Here is a 23,374-nt window from a genome sequence, read left to right as displayed (position 1 = left end):
AGAAACAGGAAAGCTGGATTATATGAGGATAATTCCAGCATCAGCCTCGATGAAGGCTTATTCACAAGCTGTGATATGCAGATGACACAACCATGCTTGTTGAAAGTAAGAAGGACTTGAAAGCACTTACTGGTGCAGATCCAAGATTACAGCCTTCAGTGTGGACGACAACTCCCTATAAAGAAGACCAAAATCCTCACAACTGGAACAATAGGTATCATCATGACCAATGGAAACAAAAATGAAATTGTCAAGGACTTTGTCTTGTTTGGTTAAATCATTAATGCTCATGGAAGCAGCAGTCAAGTGATCAAAGGATTAGTTGCAAGGGTTAAATCTGCAGCACGAAACCTCCCTAGAGTGTTGAAAAGCAGGACCATTGCTTTGAGGACTGAGATGTGCCTGGCCCAAGCTATGGTATTTCCTACAGACTCATATACATGTGAAGTTGATCCATTGAACCAGCAAGACTGAAGAATTGGGCTTCCTCTGACATTCAGAGCCTTCTGCACACCAGAATCCCAGAATTTTACCTCTGATACTCTTCCTTGCTTCATATTTGGATTATATAATTTAAAGTCCTTGGATCACAAATGTTGATGTGCTTCTTCCATGTGGGCCTAGTTGACATCTCACTTATAGATGGCTCCTTGTTTAAAAACAAAACTTAAGATCCCAGACACTATTCTATCTGATAACAGGGCACCATCTAATTTTTTTACCACACTTTCAATAACACCCATACCTTCCTTGTTTCCTTTATGAGGACAACTATCAAGCAGGGCCATATCATAAGAACTAATTGTTCCTCGATTGCAGTTAGGATTAAGTGCAAGCCCCAAATCCATTGTGATGTGTTGTGCACCAGGATTTTCCAAAAGGAATACAGAGTCAAACTGAATACTGACCCAGGCAACTGCTTATTGATTCAATGTGTAGAGGAATTCTAAAAACTTGGCATTTAACTAACACCCTTTATGTCATAAACCTTCTTATTTATGTTATATATTAGCATTTCAATAGATGATACATTTGAAATAACATTTCCACTGACTAAGGATATTTTCCAACCTTGGTTCTGTTTCAGCTTCACATTTTAGAGATTAGATCATTAAGACGCAGGGAGGATGAATAAGTTGCCAGCAGAACATTGTAAGTAAAAGAACGAGGAAGAAAGGCTGTCTCTTCTGGCTTTCTGGACTCCCCCGTGCTTTATAGCTCTATAAGCCAGGGCTCTCCACAGGGTAAATAAAAAAAAAAGAGACACATTTGACTCACTCAACTGTGAGGGCTGGCCAGACTGAAATACACAGAGCAGGCAGACTGAAGACCCCAGTAGAATATCTATTTTATGGGCTTGAGATAGAATCTCTGTCCCCTTCAGAAATTTCAGGTTTTGCTTCCATTGGTTGATGAGAGCCACCTACATTAGGGAGGGTAATCAGCACTTACATCACCTGACAGTAAGTGCTGAGCATACCTCAGTGCCTTCGTAGACACATTTAGAGCAGGGGCTTTCAACCTTCCAATGCTGTGCCCCTTTCATACAGGTCCTCATGTTGTGGTCACCCCCAACCATAACATTATTTCCATGATTACTTCATAACTGTAATGAATCAGGTGACCCCTGTGAAAGGGTCATTCACCACCCAAAGGGGTCGCGACCTACTAGTTGAAAACCACTGACCTAGTGTTTTATGAAACAGCTGGGCACCATAGCCAGCTAAGTTGGCACATAAAATCAATGACCAAAGTAGCATAATAGTATAATCCATAACTTAACTTCTAGGTGGGGTTTTTTTAATGCAAGTAAATGTCTTATATTTTTCAGCATATGAAAAATAAAAGATCTAATAGAATGATAAATGGTTACAAGTTTCCAATTCCTGCATAAATAGCTTAATTGCCAATATCATCTTTGATAAGAGAATACCTATCACCTTCCTTTCTTAGTCAAGAACCCAACACCCTGTGATCCCAACCTCCTCTCCACTGCTTCAGCGCTGTCACTGGCCATTATTCGATGACATCACATCTGTAAAGGGCACTTTGTTGTCTGCTGAGAAGTTTTGAAACCAATGTCTTTAAGCCTTTTTAAAAATGATTTTAGTTTTTATGTTCATTTATGAGTAACTTAAGACTGTCTTTGTTTTTACTCTAGATCATTAGAGTATCAAACAATTCATTAAAATATAAGGGATACCTAAGCTGCTGACCCAGCTCTCCCATGTATTAGAAATGAAAATCATGAGATGGGAGACTTATGAATTATAAATCTTCTACGCTTTACTAAATAAATCAAACCCAATGAATATTCAAACTGGGGGAAAAGAACCCATTCTAGTATGAAAAACATAACTTCTCTCTTGACATCTTTTCTCATGACAGTCCTGCATTATATCCGTATACTTTATTGTTGTACTACTGCCTGAAAACCACCCATAGGCATTTGCTTTCCTCACAACGATGTTAATTGATCTGCAAATGAGTTGCTATTTGAAAGTCAAATCCAAAAGTTGGGATATCAAAACACATATATGTTTGTACACACACAGGACTGCTAATCACAAGTTTGGCAATTAAACACCTCCCAGCCACTCCATTGGAGAAAGATTTATTCATCTATGAATAACTGACTCAGGGTCACGATGAGTAAGAATTGACTCTATGGCATTAAGTTACACATGCCCACACATACAGATATGTGTAAATATATAAATGTGCACATATAAAAATAAATATAAAAACATACACATTCATAGACATATGTATATACATGTATTAAAGGGCTTCAAAATGTTTTTGGAAATGGAATGAAAAGATAACGGACTATTTCCCCAAGCTATCTGAAAGTCCCTTGTGTATTTATGTATGTATATGTCTGTGTGCACCTATTTGTGAGTGTGTGTGTATGTCCAAACCCACCACTCTTGCCACTCCACAAGAGAAAGAAGAGGCTGTCTGCTCCCCCAAGTTGTTTGGCTTGGAAACAGTATGGATCACTCTATTCAGTGCTAGCTGGCAATTGATTTTCAAACCTCCTCCTCCTCCTCCACCACCAACACACACCACCACCAACACACACCACCACCAACACACACCACCACCCACACCACCACCAACACACACCACCACCAACACACACCACCAACAACACACACCACCAACAACACACACCACCACCAACACACACCACCATCAACACACACCACCACCACTTCCAGGTCTGAGTATCTGGGGAGAGTTAGACTCCATCAATGTGTCATTAAGTCAGAGTGCTTAGTCCAATTTTTTTTTTTTTAGCAAAGGCAGGTTCTTCCAAGCTACTTCTGTCTTCTGACAAAGGATAGAGTTAGAAACTCATCAAATAGAGTGACATATCAGGAAAGAAAACTCCTCATACAATCTCCTATACGAATAACTGCCGTGTGCACAAATAGTAGTTAAGAAGCAGTGTGGTCTTGTGCAAGATGGGCCTACGTCTTGCCTCTGATCCAAACAAGAATGTATGATCTCAAATAAGGATTTTCATTTCCCTGATCTTCACTTTTCTTATGTATCAAATGAGAATCTTGGAGAAAACGACTTTGGCTAAGGTGTTCTTCCCAGCCCCTACATACATGTGTTTCCTTTTCTATCAGTGAGTTAGTGAATTTTTCAGTTGGCTGTAATTTCTCCTGCTTTGGTGATACAGTGATAAAATTAGTTCTTTCATTTCCTAGTGGTATGCTATGGCACAGATGGTTAAAACAGACATAACTAGTAATGATCCTCTCTTTGACAAAATATTAACTTTCTGGACAAACTAGTCACAATGATGATGCTTCTAATAGGGGGACCTTTAAAAAACATTCCTCATGGTTTTATACATTTTCTACTACATGGCAAAATGAGCTCACAGGCTCCTGAAGTGGGCCGGGGTCAGTTGGGGTTAAAGCACGCACATTCCAGATCTGTTCCTAGAACAGCCAGGTGGGAGAATGATTAACCGGAAGAGTAAATTGTTCATTAAGTAAGGTGGTGAGAGTTGGAGACGTGGGGGGTGGGGTGGAAAGCAGCATGTAAGATAATGGTCCTAAATTGAGAGGGGGCTGTTCTAAAATCACGACCAGAGAAAAATACATGGATTTAAACATGTTTGTATGAATGTGGGGGGGGGGGAACGCGTGCGCACGCACCCCCTCCCCCCCACACACACACAGTTTTTGTGATGATGTTTGTATTAGTAGATTTGTTTTTCTTTTCATAACACCCATATGTTCCTATGTTCACACACGTGTGCGTGTTGTGATGGCATGCGTAGCATTTAAACCAGTACACACAAAGTCAGGAGCAAATGATCAGGGCGATTGGGAAAATAGAACACGGAATACAGGAAGAGCAGAGGGGCAGGTTTGGGGATAACAATACCCCCCTCCCCACCTCCTGAGTAATCCTGGGCTGCGGTTTCTGGAGGAGCAGAGCCAGGCAGCTGTAACCTGCACTGCGCGCGGGGACCACACCGGGAAGTCCAGCGAAGTCTGCAGGAGAACAGTCTGCTCACAGCGTGCCATGGGTGCACCTGCTGCATGTGACCAGCGGGCACTGGGGGCGGCAGCCGCCGCAGCCGCAGCCCTGGTGACAAGGCAGCAGCTGCCCTGCCAGCTCCTGTTCCCTTCTCATTGAGAAAAGCGGAGCTGGAGCCAGAGGAGGGGAGGAGACGTTCCCTGCTGGGCGGCCTCCTTCATGGATCCAAGGAGTCTCCTGGCCCTGGCTCTGGCCTGGCTGTTCTGACGTGGCGAGTCCCTGGGGATCCCGGGAGTTTGGAGGCAGAAGGAAAAAAGGGAGAAGTCTGCAGAGAGCATCAAAGGCTGATGGGGCGCTGGAACAGGAACGGGATTGCCCTTGGAAAGGATTTCAGCCTACACTGAAAAGCTGTCTGGGGCAGTGCCATTCTTCGCCTCCCTTTGCCTCAGCTGACAGAAGCAGCGAGCAGAGTCCTGAAGTGTTCCTCCTGGGCTTTCCGGTCATTGTTCCGCTGCCCCTGTGCACACGGCGGACTTTTCCAGAGGCATCTCAGTCCCCTCACTTCCAGCTGAGAAGACAGTTGGTAATAAAAAAAATAATAACGATAAGAATAAGCCTGCTGCTTGAATGGGGGCAGAGTTTGCTTGCTGTGATTCTTCCAGCTGTGACTTTTCCAGATGGCTGCAGAAACTTAAAACAAAACCAAACAAAAAATAAATGCTCACGAGGACTTGCCAGACCCAACCTTCTTCGAGTTCTAGAAATTAACCTTGCAAACTACCAAATAAGCCAGCATGAGGACTGGATGTGGGGTATTGCACAGAGCCAGGTGGTAAAGGACGCCCGCCGGGAAGTGGTTCTTCACTTGGGGTCTGTAGGATGCCTGAAGACCGAAATGCTGGGGGACGGCCCTCAGGTGCCCTAGCTTCAAGTCCTTTCATCCCTAAAACTACCTACCGAAGAATCAAACGGTGTTTTAGTTTTCGGAAAGGTAGGTAGACGATTTAAAAACCCAACATGTCTCTAATGCTTTCAGGTCAGTTTCTGCTCAGATCCTATGGGAGCTTGCAAGCTTTGCGCTCAGAATGGTGAGAGAGAGTGATTTGTGCATGACTTTGCGTCTATCTGTGCTTCCCTCCCCTTCCCTGCAGGGCTCATATTGATCTGTTTATTCCTGTCGGTGAGCCAGTGGGTTTGGTAGGTGGGGCTTAAGGAATGGAGGCCTATAGGGATCACCTTGACTGATGGGGAACTAAACAAGCTGAGCTGAGCTGACCTTCTTGAATGGAGTGGCCAAGGCTATGCTCGGCTCTCCCCAGACCCAAAGCAAGCAGCCATGTTGTGGCTCCTGGTAGTAGGGCCCTCACAAATGCCTGCATGGTGCTCCTGTTTCCTCCGTTTTGATTTTGCCTCTGTGTGCTCCCCTCCTGTGATCTTCTCCCCTGCTGAGAACATTGTGCTAATCTGGTTATCTATGGTGAATCATTTTTAGGAGGCTTTCAACCAGAATGATTAACATTGGCTAGAAATAGCAGTCACCTTGCCTTTCTAAATGTATTAAAGAGTGCTATGATATTAAGTATGCAGGAGATGGTATGAGAAGATGTCATTTAGGTTCAATAAAGCTGGATGTTTCTGAATTGACTTGTGGTGGGAGACTTACAGGGTACACATTGGTAAAACGAAGTGTCTTTGGAAAATATTTCCATATCAAAATATTTTTAAATTACTCTGTGCTTGAAAGTAGGGATGCTTCAATGGAATGTCTTTCTGAATCAGGACTAGATTAATGTAATGTTAACGTTATACCTAGCACACTTAATCAGCAGCTGATTTGAGTAACATCCTTTCTTCTCTTGTCTACTTGTTTTTAACACAGTCTCTGTACTAGGTAACCAAGTAAATGAGAAGGGTGGGAACTTTAAAAATATGTTTTCAATCTAACTACACGTGTATTCCTTCTTTAGCAGTAAAGATTTGGATATGTATTGATGATTCTGTAAGATTAGCTAGGGATTCAGTGGTTAAGATATCTTTGTATATGAGTCATAAAGATAAAACACAAGAAAACATACGTCACACTGTGTGTGCCTTTGCAGGGATTTTATTGTTACTGCAAGATGGCATCATTGCCCAGAGGTATTGATGATGATGGCCAAGGCTGGGGAAGGAAGCTAGGAGGAATTGTTCAGAGGACATGCCTCGCACCTCCGAGTTCCCATTCCTCAAAGACCGAATTTGTTCTGTCTTAATATGCAGGGACGGCCTACGTTGGAGGGTTATTGCTATTGGCTTATAATGTGAGAGAAGTGTTTGGGGGATGATGAGTGTAGCTTTGTAGCAGAGAACAAGGCAGCTGTTACCTGAATGCCCCTCCCTGCCTCCAGTGGTGGGGTAGGTCCCTGGTTGGAGCACATGTGCAAGCATTCTGGCTCCCACTTCTAGGCCTTACCCCTCTTCCCTTGCTCCTGAGAAGCAGCAGGAGGGGAGAGGAGGGGTTGGCAACACCTGAAAAGAAAAATGTCCAAGGGCTGGCAAATGACAACCGCAGGGATGGGGACTCGCTTCCATCTCTCATCTCCTCCAGGCTATTTTTAAAGCATTGTCTTTCCTCTGCAAAGCCTCAGTGATTTGGGGAATGTTCAGCATTTGAGCACAGGATTAACAGGTTTTTCTAATTGACAAAGCTGAATTCTGGTTTCTGTCGGAGCGGGTAGAAGAGGAGGGGCAGGAAGCAGTCAGCTGTTCCAAGTTTCCTTTCATGCTCTCTGGAGGCCTGAGTCTCTCTCTCTCTCTCTCTCTCTCTCTCTCTCCCTCTCTCCCTCTCTCCCTCTCTCCCTCTCTCCCTCTCTCCCTCTCTCCCTCTCTCCCTCTCTCCCTCTCTCCCTCTCTCCCTCTCTCCCTCTCTCCCTCTCTCCCTCTCTCCCTCTCTCCCTCTCTCCCTCTCTCCCTCTCTCCCTCTCTCCCTCTCTCCCTCTCTCCCTCTCTCCCTCTCTCCCTCTCTCCCTCTCTCTCCCTCTCTCTCCCTCTCTCTCCCCCCCCCCCCTGGGCTTTGAGGCCATAGTTATGCAGTGGGGCACTGGGAGAAAGGTGTGCCACTGCTGTGGCTACCACCAAGCTGCAGCCTGAAACAGAGGGAGTCATTTATCCTGGTTTAAGATCTGGCGCTGTAAAATTTTAAAAAATTAACTCAATCCTGGGTTGAGAAACCATGCCACCTTAAGACGAATGTGCGCTCCTGTGCTGTCGGTAAGCTTTTGGGGTTCTTAAGTATTTTAAGGAGTCAACACATGTCTGAGTTGCTCTCTGTGGTCTGTTGAAGAGCCTCAGTTAAAAGTTGTTACCATGAAAGCAATCGGGAGATTTATGGGAAATGAGGAGAGAGCCAAGAGTGAAAATTATTGATGTGTGTGCTTGTCTTGATCTACAGTTAAGACAGTTTCCTCACTGTTGTCTATGGTGGACCAACCGAACAGAGGGCTCTGCACTTCAGAAACGCCACCAGAATGAAGAGCCCTACAGAGTAAAAGTTTCTAGAGCTTGCACAGCACGCGAGCTAAAGTGTACCTCTCAGAGCCCCTTGCTTTTCCACTCCTCTGCTGCCCTTTCATCCCCCCCCCCCCCCCGCCTTCTAATAAAGGCTACTGGAAATGCTGGCCCTGTGGCTTTAGAACTAAGAACTGACAGACATCCAGTAGGCAGGAAGCTGGGGATTGTGTGGCTTTGGATGGAATTTTTGTATATTGATATATTGATTTGAATGCATGCACCCACTGTGCGTCTGCTCCTAGCTTTTTTATATGTATATCCCTTACCCTGACTGATTGTGGCTATCACTCTTTCTTCAGTTAAAGCCACCTCCCCCAGGTATAATAACATTTACCTGTATGGTTTTCTGTCACCGTGCAGTGTAAAAGCAGGCCCTGGGGGATGCTTTATGGCACTACCATTGCAATTCCAGGGAGAGCAGGCATGCCATGCCATCATCACTCAGAAATTCTGGAAATGGTTTTGTCAGGAAGAATGAAACCTCACTAGGAATTTTATGGACATAGCTGCAGCTGTTTGCCTGACCCACGCCACAGGGAATGTACTTGTTAATGACCCACTAATCAACCTTTGGGGGCTAGCACCTGAACTTTGTGCTTTCTTGTTCCTTTTAAAATTTGAAGTTGCATTGCTTCCCCAGAGCTAAAGGAGACTTCTAACCAAAGTAGCCTTTTTTACCCTCTAATTTTTCTTCCACCACTCAGTAACTTTCCTCACACAGAACATTGTTATGAAGGAGGTTGACTGACATCTACCACTGCAAGTTACAGACTGCTCTCCCAATACTGAATCCTAGGCCACGGAGTAGCATGGACACCCATTAAAGTCACGTTGATGCTGACTCATAGCGGTCCTGTAGGATTTCCCCATGTGGCTTCCAGGGTTGTAATCTTTATGGAAGCAGGCAGCTACATCTCTCTCTCATGGCACAGCTGGTGGGTTCCAACCACCAACCTTTTCAGTTACCATCCCAATTAACCAACAGGGCTGTTAGGAGTTAGAATTGATTTAGTAGTAATGAGTTGTGACGTGCAAATATGCCTACTATAATCTCTTACTGATTCTTTGTAAGATAAATTCTAAAGCAGAAGACTCATTTTCTCCCACAGGAATTTCTAAGCATAAACATTGGCTCTATGTTTTAACATTCGTGCATGTTACCATTGCTATCAACAAACACTTGGTTCTTTCAATGAAGGAAATCATTTCCGTAGGCAAAATACTTCCAGAGTTGCCTCCTTTTTCTTTTCTCCCCACAGATCGCTATTTTCTCAGCTTAAACTGCCTTTTCTCATGTGGTGAGAATTGAGGTCAGAAAAATAGCACATGGCAGGTGTTGACCTCTAGCTCAATCGTTAACTACTGTGCTCGCTCTGTGCAATGGCTGTACAATGGCTGTGTGATGAAACAGCTCAGAATGCTGATGAGTGCCCGAATGAAACCAATGTTCTATAATTGACCATGGTGATGATTACACAACACTACTTGGTGTGATTAACTGTTGAATATATGTGAATGATACACCCATTAAATTAATGCTGGGGTGGGAGCAGCAAAGAAAGAATCCGCACACAGCTATTTATTAGCGGTGTGACCTTCTGTCGGTTATTTAACCTTTCTGTGCTTCAGACTCATTAGTAAAATGGGAACAATGGTGGAGCCTACCTTCTAAGTTGCTATGAGTTTGCACAGAGCAAATGAGAGTCTCTCTTAAAATTTAAAGCAAAGAATTATATTGTAACAAAATCAAAGGATTTAAATCAACAAAAACTGAGGGTCCTCGATGAATCCAGGGAAACTCAGATCCATTCAGCATTGGTTGTTTAATTAATTACAGCGTTTCAATTACTTTCATGGCTTGTTAATCTCTGGCTATCTTGGAGCCAATCTGAGTAAGCATTCTTTCTAAGGGCATGCTCTGAGAAGAAGGGAGAGGCGCCCTTGGCTGCATGAGGCATTCTGGGTAGACTTTGGAAAGTCAGCTCAGAGTGAAGCTAACTTATTTCCCAGATAGAAGCCTTTCTCTGTGTCAAACCTTTAGACCTCTAAGATGGCCTTTATAATATGCTCCTTCTTGGTCAAGGATATCTATACAAAATTTAGAATAGGCTTTCAAATTCCCAGGCGCACTCTATGAAGAGTAGATAGGTACCACCGGTTCCATCTTTGCCATGGCATAACTTGGTCCTCTGCTTCTGTGAGAAGGATGTGTAAGAACAGAGCCAAATTGGGAGGGATAGTTGGCAGAAGCGAAGACCTGGAATATAGTCTAAGAAATGGTGTTCCTTCAGAATACATGATCATTGAAATTGTAAGAGACATTATACTGTGGATATCAATATTTTTTTGTTTGAGATGAACTTGTGTGTTACTAAAGACTCCAAGTCCATTTCAGTATTGCTTTCTGCATTTGATATCTAATTTGATCAACATTTCATAAAGCATTCCATCGTCGATAATATTAAGTATAACCAGGAACCAACTCTATTTGGTAACCCACCAAAAATACCAAGAAAAAGGAATGGGGACATGGGTGGTGTGGTAGGCACCTAGTCTGGTGTCAATTTAAGGATTGAGAGTGTAGGGGCGGAGTCTGGACTGTCAATCTGGAGATAGCCAAAGGGACTTCTGTGTGGGCATAGCCACCTCCCGAGAATTCTAGGAAATCTGCTCATTCCTTCTTGGAGGTGAGAGACACTGTCTCTCTCAGTTCACTCCCTTGGAGACTCTCTACTGACAAGGCAGACTCCCTGCAAGGCATCCCTGAGGAGAAGCCACATGGACTCAACCAGGCCTTGGCAGCCAGAACTGAGATGTTTCCAATGACACTGGATCCAAGGAGTTTCTACCACTGGCCTGTGATCTTCTACATTCGGCATCATTGCATGTGTTTCGTGAGTCTGAAGAGGACTTTATAGATTGATATCAGACATATGGACTAATATCAGATTTATGGACTTGATCTGGACTGGGCTTGGATGTTTTCTCCATGTTCAATTGCTTTTGTGTATAAATCTCTTTCTTATACACATATGTGTGTCTGGATTCGTTTCTCTAGTCTACCCAGACTAACACAGGTGGTTAATGATTGATTATAGACCAGATCAACTTCCACTTGAAGCCTTTTGAATTTCAAAGTTTGATTACCTGACTAGGAAGGATCAGTTAGAACCTGCGTGGGAGGCACTACCCAGTTCAGTTAATTATGAATCAATCTCCCCAAAACCAAACCAGTATGATTTTATGTGACGATTCAAACAGTTTTGAACTACATCTCATGTATAAAATGTGAGGAACTTTTTATATGACATTGGGGACTACCCAATATATCTTCCAGTGTTGTAGCCAGTCACTGATGAGTCCATCATTTGTGAATAAGGTTCTAAATAGTGTACATTAAGACACTACACCCATGGTTCTGGTAAGGGATAATTATTTATATGGGCATAGTTCGATTATTACCAGCAAAGGAAGCAACTTAGCATCCCCACCTGAGAGCTTAATCAGATGAATCTTTCGCCAGTTGTTGATACAGTATGAAAAGTAATATTTGTAGGGTTGGAATATTCTTCAGTTCTTCTGAGTGATTTTATACAGTTAAATAAGGATTGTGTTAAGACTAAAACTTAAGTCCTGGTCTGAGCCTCTATTTGGATTTGAAAAAAATGTCATTAGTAGGTCACCTAGTCATAGTGATTTCTGTAGTAACGGACTGTTTCCCATTGTTCTTTATTCATGGAATAAGAGCAATTCAATCAGATATCTCTAGTTGAGAGACCCACCAAGGAACGTCAGACTCCCTTGAGGTAGACAGGGCACCATATATCCAACAATTCAACTTTTAAAAGTGGTGAGCGTAAATGTCTGCCCAATATAGATAGGAAAACATTAGTGCAGGCAGGACTATAACAGAGGTAGAATGGGGACGTTTCCCATTTCATGCCTGACCCAGGCCCTTGTGTCAATTATCTGTCTCAGATATCATGTTTCTAGCCACAGAGGTGTCTGAACTTCAGATGATGTCCTTCAGTAGTTCCAACAGTGTAGGAATGTGCTTTGACGATCTTCAGCGGGGCTAGGTGGAGCTAGGTCTGCACTCCCGTAACTTGTCATCACAAGGGTTGGTGAGACTGGGCAGTAGTACTGTTGCTGTTAGATGGTCCTGCATCGCACTCACCCTTTTCCCTCTGCCTGCGCCCAAGGTGGCAGCCTAGGTGGCAGTCCATCTCCTTGAGGGCCTTCCTCCTTTCACGGCCCCTCTACCTGCCTGACATGAGTTTCTTTTCCAGGGACCAGATTCTCTGGTCTTCCTGTCCAAAGTACAGTATGTATGAAGTCGCACCTTCCTTGCCTCTAAGGAGCACTCTGTCAATGAAAGAGATAAATGAAAAATGGTGCCCACATCATGGCATTATATATGTGACATGCAACAAAAGTGGCTCTCACAACTTGCGAACTTAAGGTCAATTTCTGAGAATCTCTAAGGGAAACGGAGCTCAAGGAGTTCACACTGAATCTGGGGCTTCCAAGCCTTTGACCACTGGGGGTGCAGGAGGCAAAGCACCTTCAAGTCCCATTTCTGAAACCAAGAAATGTCAGAGAGCAAACTGTAGTCTGTCCACAATTAAAGCCCAGAGTTGTATGGAATGAGAAAAGAACGAGGATTTGCATCAGGGACAACGAAGAGCCCCTAAAATGAAAGAATTCCAGCACCAGTAATCTGTCACCGGACTGCAGTATAGGAAACCGAGGGACTCCAGGGGCAAGTGCTGCTGATGCAATCGCAAGAACATTAGGGGATCTTTTAGGCTTTGTTTTGGTCATCGTAGAATTTTAATTAGTTCAATATTTATTCCTCTGTGGATATCTGAGGGCCAGTCTGAGTCAGCCTTCTTCCTGAGAGGAAGGGAGGGGAGCCCTCAGCCTCCTGAGGTGGAGAGCTGGCTAGGTGACTTTTGAAAGCCAGTTCAGAATAAGCAGTACACAGTGAAATGGAGTTTTCTACATCTGGGAGGAAATCTCTTCTTAGATGAGCATCTGGTTTGAGGGAGGAGGCTCCTTCATAAAAGATTAAGTGAAATAAATGCTAGAAATTTGTTTGTAATCAAGCTTGACAGCTATAAATACAGGTTAGCTGTTCATTCTCACACTTTAAAGTTCAATGAGAATATGCCATTTGAGTAATTTTTTAATTAATATATTTTAAATTATGAGAAAACTTGTGTTCATGAGCCCACATAGGTCTTAAAGCCTCATACACTTGAAAGGTGGACTTGGTGCTAGGTAACCACTGGAAATTTACTTAGCATATATGCACCTCAATTTTCTCATATACAAAATAGAGATAGTACTATCAAAAGCAAGAACAACTCCCTGTCATCCAGTCGATGCTGACGCGTAGTGACCCTACAGGACCGGATATGAGAGCCCTTGTGGGTTTCCAAGTCTGTAACTCTTTCTGGGAGTAGAAAGCCCTGTCTTTCTTCTGTGCAGCGGGTGTGGTTTCTAACCACGTTATCAGCCAACACATGACCACTATACCACCAGGGCTCCTGCGGGATAGTGATCGCTACCATAGATATGAATAGTAAAATAAAATAATTAACAATGTTTTGTAGGTGAGAAAATAAATGGAAAGGATTCAGCATATAATAAGTAATAAATGAGAGGATGTTTTGACTTTTAATTTTTTCCCGTGTCTCCTAAGTAAATTCCTCTCATAAAGTCAAGCCTTTATGTACAAGAAAGAAATAAGAGCATACACTGAAGTACCCATCTAAAACAAAATGCATTCTCCTCCAGGATCCCTTCCCTGAGTTGTTAGCAAAGAGAACTCCGGAGAGCTTTGGGAAAAGAAGGTTTGGCCGCTTCTCATGACTGCATACAAGTAAATCTTGGGTGTTTGGATCTCGTTTATAGCAGACATTGAAGTGAAGCTGAACATCTTTAGTAGATTTACTGCTGGCCTAGGAGAGAAATCTTACATATTCATCAACCCAAAGCAATAAGTGAAAAGAATCAGATTCAGACAGTTTATTCTCAAATGTCAGCAACTTTTTTCATATGTTCTGTCGGTGCCTTTATAAGACACTTTAATTTTGGCCAGATGAAAATTCAAACATCTCAGACAGATGAGCTTCCCATTTATTGTGGGGCTTCAAGGAACTCCGCCATAAAATGCTTATTTACTGAGAGGAGGAGCAAACAAGAGGGAGGCCTTCTGCAGGGAGGACTGATGGAGTGGCAACAGCAACAAGCTCACACAGAATGGTCGCGAGGACGGTGCGAGGCTCAGAAGTGTTTGTTCTGTCGTGCGTGCGGTTGCTATGACTCAACCAACTCCTCAGCACTAACATTCACCGCTGTAGAAGAGTTGATATTCTCGATCCAGAACCAGTTCGCAAGGCTTGTCTTTGAAACACCAGATCTTCAAAATTGCTTATCCTCATTGAATAGATTCAACTTATGTTTGACGTTAACTGTCAGGAAAGCCAGGTAATAATGGCTTCAACAAATGAAAACCCAATTTTTCCTCATTAAAATGTTTTTGCTTCATTATATTTAGTAGTATGTGTATATCCTACAGTAAGACCCTTAAGATTGTTCCTTTTTTTCCTTAGGAATACTTACAGATCTGAGATGTACATGTAGGTCTCTAATCCACCTTGAGTTTGTTTTTGTACCTGAGGCAAGAGTCCTGTTTCATTCTTCTGCAATGAAGATCCAATTTTTCCAGCAACATTTTTATAAAGTGTTTTTGGGTCCTATATGGAAAATCAGTTATCTGTAGATGGATGATTTTATTCCTGTTTGGTTTTTGTTTTGTTTGAATTCTTATCCATTGCTGATCTAGGTATCTCGCAGTGTATTAGCACTGGGTTATTTTGACTACTATAGCTGTGTAATGGATTCTGAGGTCAGGTGGTCTAAGACCTCCTATTGTGTTCATCTTTTAGAGGAGTTCTTCATTTATCCTGGGTCTCTTACCTCTCCAAGCGCAGGTTACCTAGTTTTTCCAGTTCTGTAACTGTGGACACCAGTTTTCAGGAGGCTATGGATGACTGTGGAAGCCCAAAATCCATTGGCAGTGTCCCCACTTGGAGCAAGCCCCCAGTGAACACCTTCTGACCATAGACTAGGGCTGTGGATAGCCTTGCAGTTAGGTTATAAGGTCATGTCTTATCATTTGTGCTATTGAATCATTCTAAAGTTGTTCTAGTTATTTTCTGCTTTTAAAATTTTTCTATTTTGTCTAGTAACTATTCACTTTTTCTTTGTTGTTGTTTGCTTCCGGTTTGTGCTTTTATATGCTTTTCTGTATGTGAAATTCAGAATGGGTAGATCTATAGAGATAGCTCATGAATTAATAATTGCCTAGGGTGATGGCAGGGAAGGATGGTGGGAAATAGGGGGCTAATGTGGTGATGATTGTATAAATCTTAATATGATTTGTGGTAGTTATATAATTGTCAGTTTAAGGATTAAGAGTGTAGGGGTGGAGTCTGTCTAGCCTGTCAATCAGATCATAATCAATGAGGCTTCTGTGTGGGCATAGCCTTCCCCTAAGGATTCTGGGAATTCTGGTATTTCCTCCTTGGAGATGGGAGACTCTCTGCTGACCCCCTGGGAGACATAGCAGCTGACAAGACACATGGACCCACCCTGCTGCAGCCCTGGGTGCTGGAGAAACCCTGCAGAGACCCCTGCCAGCTCTGAGGTGTTTCCAATGACACTAGGTCCAAGGGCTTTCTACCCACTGGTCTGTGATCAGCATCATTGCATGTGTTTTGTGAGTCTTAAGAGGACTTTATAGATTGGTTTCAGACATATGGGTTAATATCAGACTTATGGACTTGATCTGGACTGGGCTGTGATATTTTTTCCATGTTCAAATGCTCTTGTGTATAAATCTCTTTCTTATACACATATGTGTGTCCATGGATTTGTTTCTCTAGTCTACCCAGACTAACACATGATTGAACAATTAAATTGGATGAAGTATATACATGAAGTATATTGTCAATAATTTTTTTTAAAAAGAGTGAAACTGGGATTTGGATTGGAAGGGCATTGTATTTATAGATTGCTTTAGGTAGTTTTGACATTTTCAAAAAATTAATTCTTCCCATTCATGAACGCAGGACATGCTTCCATTTGTCTCTGTGTTTCTGTCATAACTGTATTTATGCTAAAATTTTCACCTTATCTTTATATCTCCCTTTTGACCCATTTTGAATTTATTCTAATTTTAAAATAGTCTCTGTTTCCCTTTTAATTGAAGTTTTTCTCTGTTTTGTTGAGTCATTGTTGCTAGTCCCTTTTTTGTTTTTGTCTCTGTTTTGTGTATTTCTCTGTAGCAGGCAGTCAGTATGGGTGTATCTATGAAGACAGCTACTGGAATAATAATGATTTGGGGCATGGATGGGGAGGCTGGTGGGAAATGGTTAGTCAACAGCAATGGGTACAAGGAGAAACAGCTTGTTCCAAAGTTGATTGTGGCAATGAATGCTCACCCTTTTTAATATGATTGAACAGTTGAATTAAATATGTTAATTATAGCTCAAGAAAGCTATTGTAAAAGCTGTGGAAGGAAGTGTTACTGTTGTTGGGTCAGTGGCCATTGATTTCAGCCTTACTACCTCTGTATCTGTGGTAGTTAGGGATTATGTAATTAGACACGCTCGGCTCAGGGTGGAGTCAAATCTGTCAATCAACGTGAAGTCTGGTGGCACCTCCTTCATGTTGTAGCCTTTTGGTATAAGAGTGTGAGATGCTGGAGATGGTCGCGCTCTCTCTGCCACTTCATTTTCTGACTTGTTGGACCCTACCTGCCTCAAGGCATCCCCCCCACCCATGTGGCCCACCCAACACGGAGGACTGCCCACGCCCTGCCTTGTTCCCATTGACTTTGCATCTATATGATTCAGCACCCACTCCTCTGTGATCTCCCTGTTTCCTGTTCATCATCTGAGTGACTGCCATGCGGCTCCATGCATCAGCAAAGGGACTCAGGGCCTAGTGTTGGACTTACGGACTTGAGTTGTTCTGGTCTTCTTGATCTATAATTACTTGTTGGTGTAAAATGTTTTCTTATACGTCTATGAGCATCATTGGGTTTGTTTCTTTAGGCAACCTGCCTTTTAGCCTTTATCTGGTGGTGTATGTGGTTAACAGGCTGGGCTGTTACTAAAATTGTGGAGATTCTAGTCTCCTCAGAGGTACCTCAGACGGTCTAGTGATTTATTTTTTAAAAACTCAGTCATTGAAAATCCTGTGGCCCATAGTTCTATTCTTACACACATGGGGTCACCACAAGTCAGAACTGACTGAAAGCTCTATTAGTCTGATAGCCAGTGGGGTGCAAGAGATGGAAGAGCAGTCTGTTTAATCCTAGGTGAATTCACTAAAAATGACAGAGTTTGTAAATATTTTAAGAGCATTAGAATTGGCCTGCTCTTCCTAAATGCCATATGCCATAAATTCTAGGCAATGTAAGCGATAAAATATACTTCCTGCCAGTTCAGCCCACCATACTCCACCCCTTTTTGGTATGAATTGCTTTGTAATTTAAGTTTTTCCTTTCAAATAAATTAAGAGCGTAAATTTTCAAAGATGCTGTCTGAGACAGTTTCCAACAATGAAAATGCAGTCTGCTCTCAGGGCTTTCTCACGTGACTCAGAGCGCGCCACCGCCTGATTGAAACAGCAGAGAGCGTAGCACTAAACAAAATGTAGTGTCGAGGTAAAGAGAAGCCTAACAAAGGTAGAATTTGACATTTTTCTTCAAAATATTTCTGCCTTTGAACTTTTGAATACATTTCCTTTTCCATAAGGGAGAATACAAACAGTAAAAGAGAAAAAATGAAACCCAAGTTGAAAATAGCATTTATTGTGGTATTTCCCATACTTGTGCTTGGGGCTAATCATAACATATATGAGAGAGGACAGGATAAGGTACACCATTTGCATTTGAATAATTGGACATAAAGAATTTACCTCTATAATATTGTTACATACCAAATGGTCATAAATGCCTCATTGACATTAATTTTTCATTTTATAATGAGTAAAAATAAGTCAACAAAGTGACTAGTGGTAAATTACTTAAATGTACTATCCCTTTTTATTTTTCCAGGTATTTTTGGACAGAAATTGGAAGATACTGTCCGTTACGAGAAGAGACATGGGAACCGCCTGGCGCCCATGCTGGTGGAGCAGTGTGTGGACTTCATACGGCAAAGAGGGCTGAAGGAAGAGGGTCTCTTTCGACTGCCAGGCCAGGCTAACCTGGTTAAGGAGCTCCAAGATGCCTTTGACTGTGGAGAAAAGCCATCATTCGACAGGTAGAGCTCAAGACTTTACTTTCAAGCCTTTACTGAGAATCCAAATAATTGAAAGCATGCATTAAACTGAGATGGCATAATCTTACCCGACAAGCAGCAGTTTGGAATATAGATTATTTGGCCACACATGAATAACTTTACAAATTATATTATGAAGTTTAAAAAATAGCATGTGAGATGGATTTATTTTCCTTATGCTTTTGACCATAAATCATTTAGATAAATTTTACCCTTTTGGACCAGTACACTATTGTACTTTTGCAATACAGAAAATGAACTTTTAAAATAGGAATCTATGTTCTTCAAAAAAATTTTTTTCAGATAAATGGTATGTGTCAATACTAAAAGGGCTGATAAGTAGAGATAAGGTTATTGAATTGCAGCAACTATTTAAAAAAATCAATAAACGTACAAAACAAATAAGTATATTTTTCAAATATGTAATTCTATATTAATCTATAATATACATACAAGAACTAAGTTGATAAAGGTAGCAGTTAAATTTGGAAAATGATGGGAATTCCAGAAAAGTAAATTCAAAGCATATGTAATTATAATCATGAAGAATTAATCAGTGTTCATATATTATGAAATACGTCATCCTCTTTTGTTTTAAAATGTAGTTGAAGAGGAATCTTTTATCTTAATACTAGTAACATTGTGTAACAGAAAATGTCCTCTATTATTAGTTTAAAAGGACCTAACTTATTCCAGTGTATTTTAATTTAACATTTTATTAAAAAGCTTGTTCATATCACTAGTAACCTCAGTGGACATAATTTTAAAATATTTTATTGTAAACAAAATGCTCGTTACCATTCTAACATCATTGAACCTTTATATTGTGACAGTGTCACTGTTGTAAATAATATTATAGCAGATACGCATTCACAAATTATATCAGGAATTGGCAGATAGAGTTCAGCTCTACAGAGCTCCACATCTGTCCAAGGAGACTTTTTAAGAGTTAGAGGTTTGGCATACCTCCACCCCATCCTTCTTCAATCTGATTGGACACCAGTAATCCCTCACATTCAACTTCTCTACTGGGTTCAATAATCCATTGCAATACCCACACTGAACTACAGATAATATTCACAATTGTGGGATTTACTATGGAAATTAACAGATTATAAAAACACGGAGAAGATAATTCATGTGTCCACAAACCCTCTTTTCAGGATTGCCAGTAAACCTATCTCGTTCTGGTTGTCAGCCTCTCAACCTTGAGGCCTCTTGGCCCCTGCCTTGCTTGGGCAAGTGTTACAAAATTCTTTAGCATGATAAATGCTCAAAGGGCATCAAATTCTTCACCCCATGCTCCTGCCTGCCAGTGTTCCACTTTTGTTCTGTCTCTGGATCATGGCAATGTTCCTCTCTCATCTGTTCACACAGGCCTGGCAGCTAACAACATCACCAACTCAGTGTTAACAAGATACGGTGATGTGGATAGCCTGCTAGTGTATGTGTGCATGTGTGTGTGTGCCAAGTCCTACAGTCTGTCTAAAGTCATTAGACAATGATATTTCAAGCCTTGGAGAAGGGAAATTTCAGATATGTATACAGAGAATTAGGAAAATAGTTGCCTATTACAATTTTCATCGTAATAAAATAGACAATAATCTATTGTTTACAATAGCTCTTGAATCACAGTCAATTAATAGGGCACTTCCACGATCCCTTATGTGATATAATATGATTCTGGACTCCATACACCTGTGGCTACAGTCCCTGTAGAGGGTATTTTCTGCTAACAAAGAGGAATAGGATGAGGGAAAGATCTGACCTCAGTAGAGGATGTGAATTGGGCCACACTCTTTGTTTAAGGTTTAGCTTGGTTACTGTTACTTGTAACAGATGCAAGGAATGATGTGTTACCCCTGAGAGGAGAAAAGCTGCTTCTGAGTGGCTAAGGAAAAATCTAGCTGATTAAGATTTATTCCTCTCTTTCTCTGTTCCTTCCTCCTTCCGTCTCTCCCTCTCTGCCATGAAGCTGGTTTCAACTCATAGTGACTGTGTAAGGGAAGATAGAGCTGCCCTCTGTGAGTTTTTGAGACTGGAACTCTTTATGGAGTAGAAAGGCTTCTCTTTTTTCTCCCGAGCCACTGATGGTTTTGAACTGCTGACCTTATGGTTAACAGCCTAATGCTTAATCAAAAAGCCAAGAGGGCTCCTTGATTAAGATGGAGGCCAATGCCTACTGGAAAAATCCTACTAGAGACCACAAGTCATAGGTGGATAACTAAGAGACAGTCCAGGGACAGAGAATAGATTGTTATATTGGGGTGTCATTCAAAGTGTGAAGGATTATGTTTGATGGCACTATTGATAATCAAAGTGACTCCCACCAAATGATCTTTCCCTGCATGGGTCTGGTAAAGAGGTGGAGGAAGATCCGGTAGGATTTTCCAGTGAGTAATTCTGAGCCTGAGTTCCTGGCATGCCATGCTGCTGTACATAAAAGACGTCCTCTGAGAAACTGGTGTGTGATATGATCACCAGCGAGAGCCAGGGGTGGAGCTCACTTCCTGGCCAGTGGCTGCTTACGTGGGCCTTGCCTTCAGATTTTGGACTGAACGGCACTCATCGCCATGTGAGACATTTCCTCTGACTTTCTTGAATGTCTGTGCTTTGTTGCAGCAATTTTCAGAACCCAGAGACGTGATGACGTCTATGGAGGGAGGAGTGCGGGGTAATGAGAGTTAGACACTTGGAGTGCCACCAGTCCCCAACTTCCGGGGACTAGTCTGGTATTAATTGGCCTAAAAGAGATTATTACCACACTTATGCTTATTACCATCGTGTCAAATCTGACTCATAGTGACCATACAGAAAAGAAGTGCTCCAGAGAATTCCCCAGTCTGTAAATCTTTAGGGAACAGAGTCGCTATCGGGTCCAAACAGACATGAGCATTTACCCACTGTGGCAGTGGGCTCCTGAGGAGCAATATATATATATATATATATATATATTAGAGTTATATATATTAGAGCTCTCTCTATATATATTGCTATTCAATATATATATATATATCTATATATAATAGCTCCATAGGACTCATAGCAATGGGACAGGGTGGAACTGCCCTGTGAGTTTCTGAGACTGAAACTTTACAGGAACAGGATATCTCACCTTCCTCCCGTGGAGTAAGGAACTGGTGGTTGTAAACTGCTGACCTTGCATTTAAACAACATGGAAATGCCATCAGGGTTCCCATTTGATAGTTGTGTAATGGTAACTAATTCAGTAACAGTGAGTTTATCTTTAAAATTTTTATGTAGTTCTTAGTATTTTAAAAACTGCTAATCACCTAAAGATAGATGCAAAAGAAGAAAAAAATTAAAACTGTACATTGTTACAGAAAATATTCCCAACATATTACAGGGATTCATAAATTCCCTACGATATCAAAAAAAATTTTAAGTGAATGGGAAACTAGAGTCAGAAAGCAAATTTAAGACCGCCAATCTACTTTCTGCAGGAGAGTCACACATCTGATCGTAGTTAGGTCCTATCACGCCAGCTGAGTCACTGTGAACTCAGGCACAAAAGAGCAAACGTTGCTGGTCCTGTTGCTTCCTCACAGTCATCCTCTGTGTGAACCAGGGAGGCAGCTCTTGTGCCGGCCCTTCTCACTGAAGGTCTCGGTCTTTTTCCTGACCCTCGACTTGAGCCAGCACGGTCTCTTTCCCCAGCAATTGCTCCCTCCTTCAGGCATTTCCAAAGTAAGCCTGACAAAGTGTCACCGTCCTCACAAGGTTTATGCTACGCTTTCTAGCAACCACTGTAAAAAGGAAAGTTCGGTAAACTATTATCTAGTTCGGGCATGTATACAAGATACAAATAACCATTTACCTAGAAATGTCATGATACCAAGCTTAGGGAGAAATTTTAATGGGATTCTCCTAAATAGAATATTGAGTAATAGTATGAACATTCTTTATCATGAACTTCATGGAAATAAGGTTTAATGGTCAATTGTCAAATATATGGAAATGACAATAAAACAAATGAGCATATTTTAGTAAAATGTGTTTTATTTCAGGAATTTATAGCTTGGCAAATATTGGGTAGCATGAGCGAATGGAGGACTGTTCTATATATTTTGCAATACCTTTAAGAACAGATGTGCTCCGTAAGCAATTATCTCTATATTAATTAGGTGACCAGATTTGAACATTGGTAAAGCAGGATACCATTGATAAAACTCATATCATTGCGAAATAGCCACATGGCAGCTGAGTACCGTGTGCCCTAGCTTCTCGTGCATTCTTTCCAAAAATTGGGACTTATTTAAAACACCATGGGATGTGGGAAAAATTGTCAAAAATTGGAACTGTCCTGCCCAAAGCAGGACTTCTGCTTACCTTACATATAAACTTTTGACAACTATTGGCTGATAATAAAGCATTATCTATTCTCTATATGAAATGGGTTTCTAATTGTATACATTGTATTATTTTTGTACTAAATGCTCAAAAAACCCAAAGAAACTATAACAAAAGAAAAATATTGATTTTATGTGTTAATGAGTGATTTTCCCTTCTTTATAATTTCAATAAAACCCACTATTTTGATCATCAGAATTCTAATCAGAAGAAACATTTAATTTACTGCTAATTTCCTGCCAACTAAAATATATCTTTCCAATTTCTAAAGCTTAATTACCAAAACTACTAACTAGGAAACCCATAGAAGAGAGCTCATAAGAGTGTTTTAGTCTCAGACACAATATGGTAATTGCAATAAATGACATCAGGCCACATCTGTCCTCCTCTGGCTGCCCTGTTGCCATAAGGCAGGGGTCAGACAAGCCTCCATTATGCACCCTTCTTTACCTAGCCTGACACCAAGCATCCCATCCACACAACCCTGCACAATGCTCATGTGAAGGGGTTGTATTAAGGACGGTAATCAGGTAGCACAAGTTAGGCTTAGCTAACAGTAAAGACCTGGTCATTGGTCTTCTCAGTCA

The 23,374-nt window shown here is 41.6% G+C and overlaps 1 protein-coding gene across 5 annotated transcripts in view; it reads left to right on the top strand.

The window, feature by feature from the left end:
• The window catches only part of ARHGAP24 (Rho GTPase activating protein 24), a 597,253-nt gene that overhangs the window by 511,945 nt on the left and 61,934 nt on the right, over positions 1-23,374 (top strand). For 3 of the 5 annotated variants that reach the window (XM_075544073.1, XM_075544077.1, XM_075544075.1), the window contains one exon: positions 18,191-18,398. In XM_075544073.1, coding sequence (XP_075400188.1) covers positions 18,191-18,398 — 208 coding nt within the window. Of the gene's footprint in view, positions 1-5,076; positions 5,498-7,599; positions 7,756-18,190; positions 18,399-23,374 lie in introns of those variants that run through there. The other 2 variants (XM_075544076.1, XM_075544078.1) reach the window with 2 other exon arrangements.

This window comes from Tenrec ecaudatus, chromosome 3 (assembly GCF_050624435.1).
Source record: "Tenrec ecaudatus isolate mTenEca1 chromosome 3, mTenEca1.hap1, whole genome shotgun sequence".
Classification (NCBI taxonomy): Eukaryota; Metazoa; Chordata; class Mammalia; order Afrosoricida; family Tenrecidae; genus Tenrec; species Tenrec ecaudatus.
The sequence above is the reverse complement of the archived record's forward strand: the minus strand, read 5'-3'. Positions and strand labels throughout refer to the sequence as shown.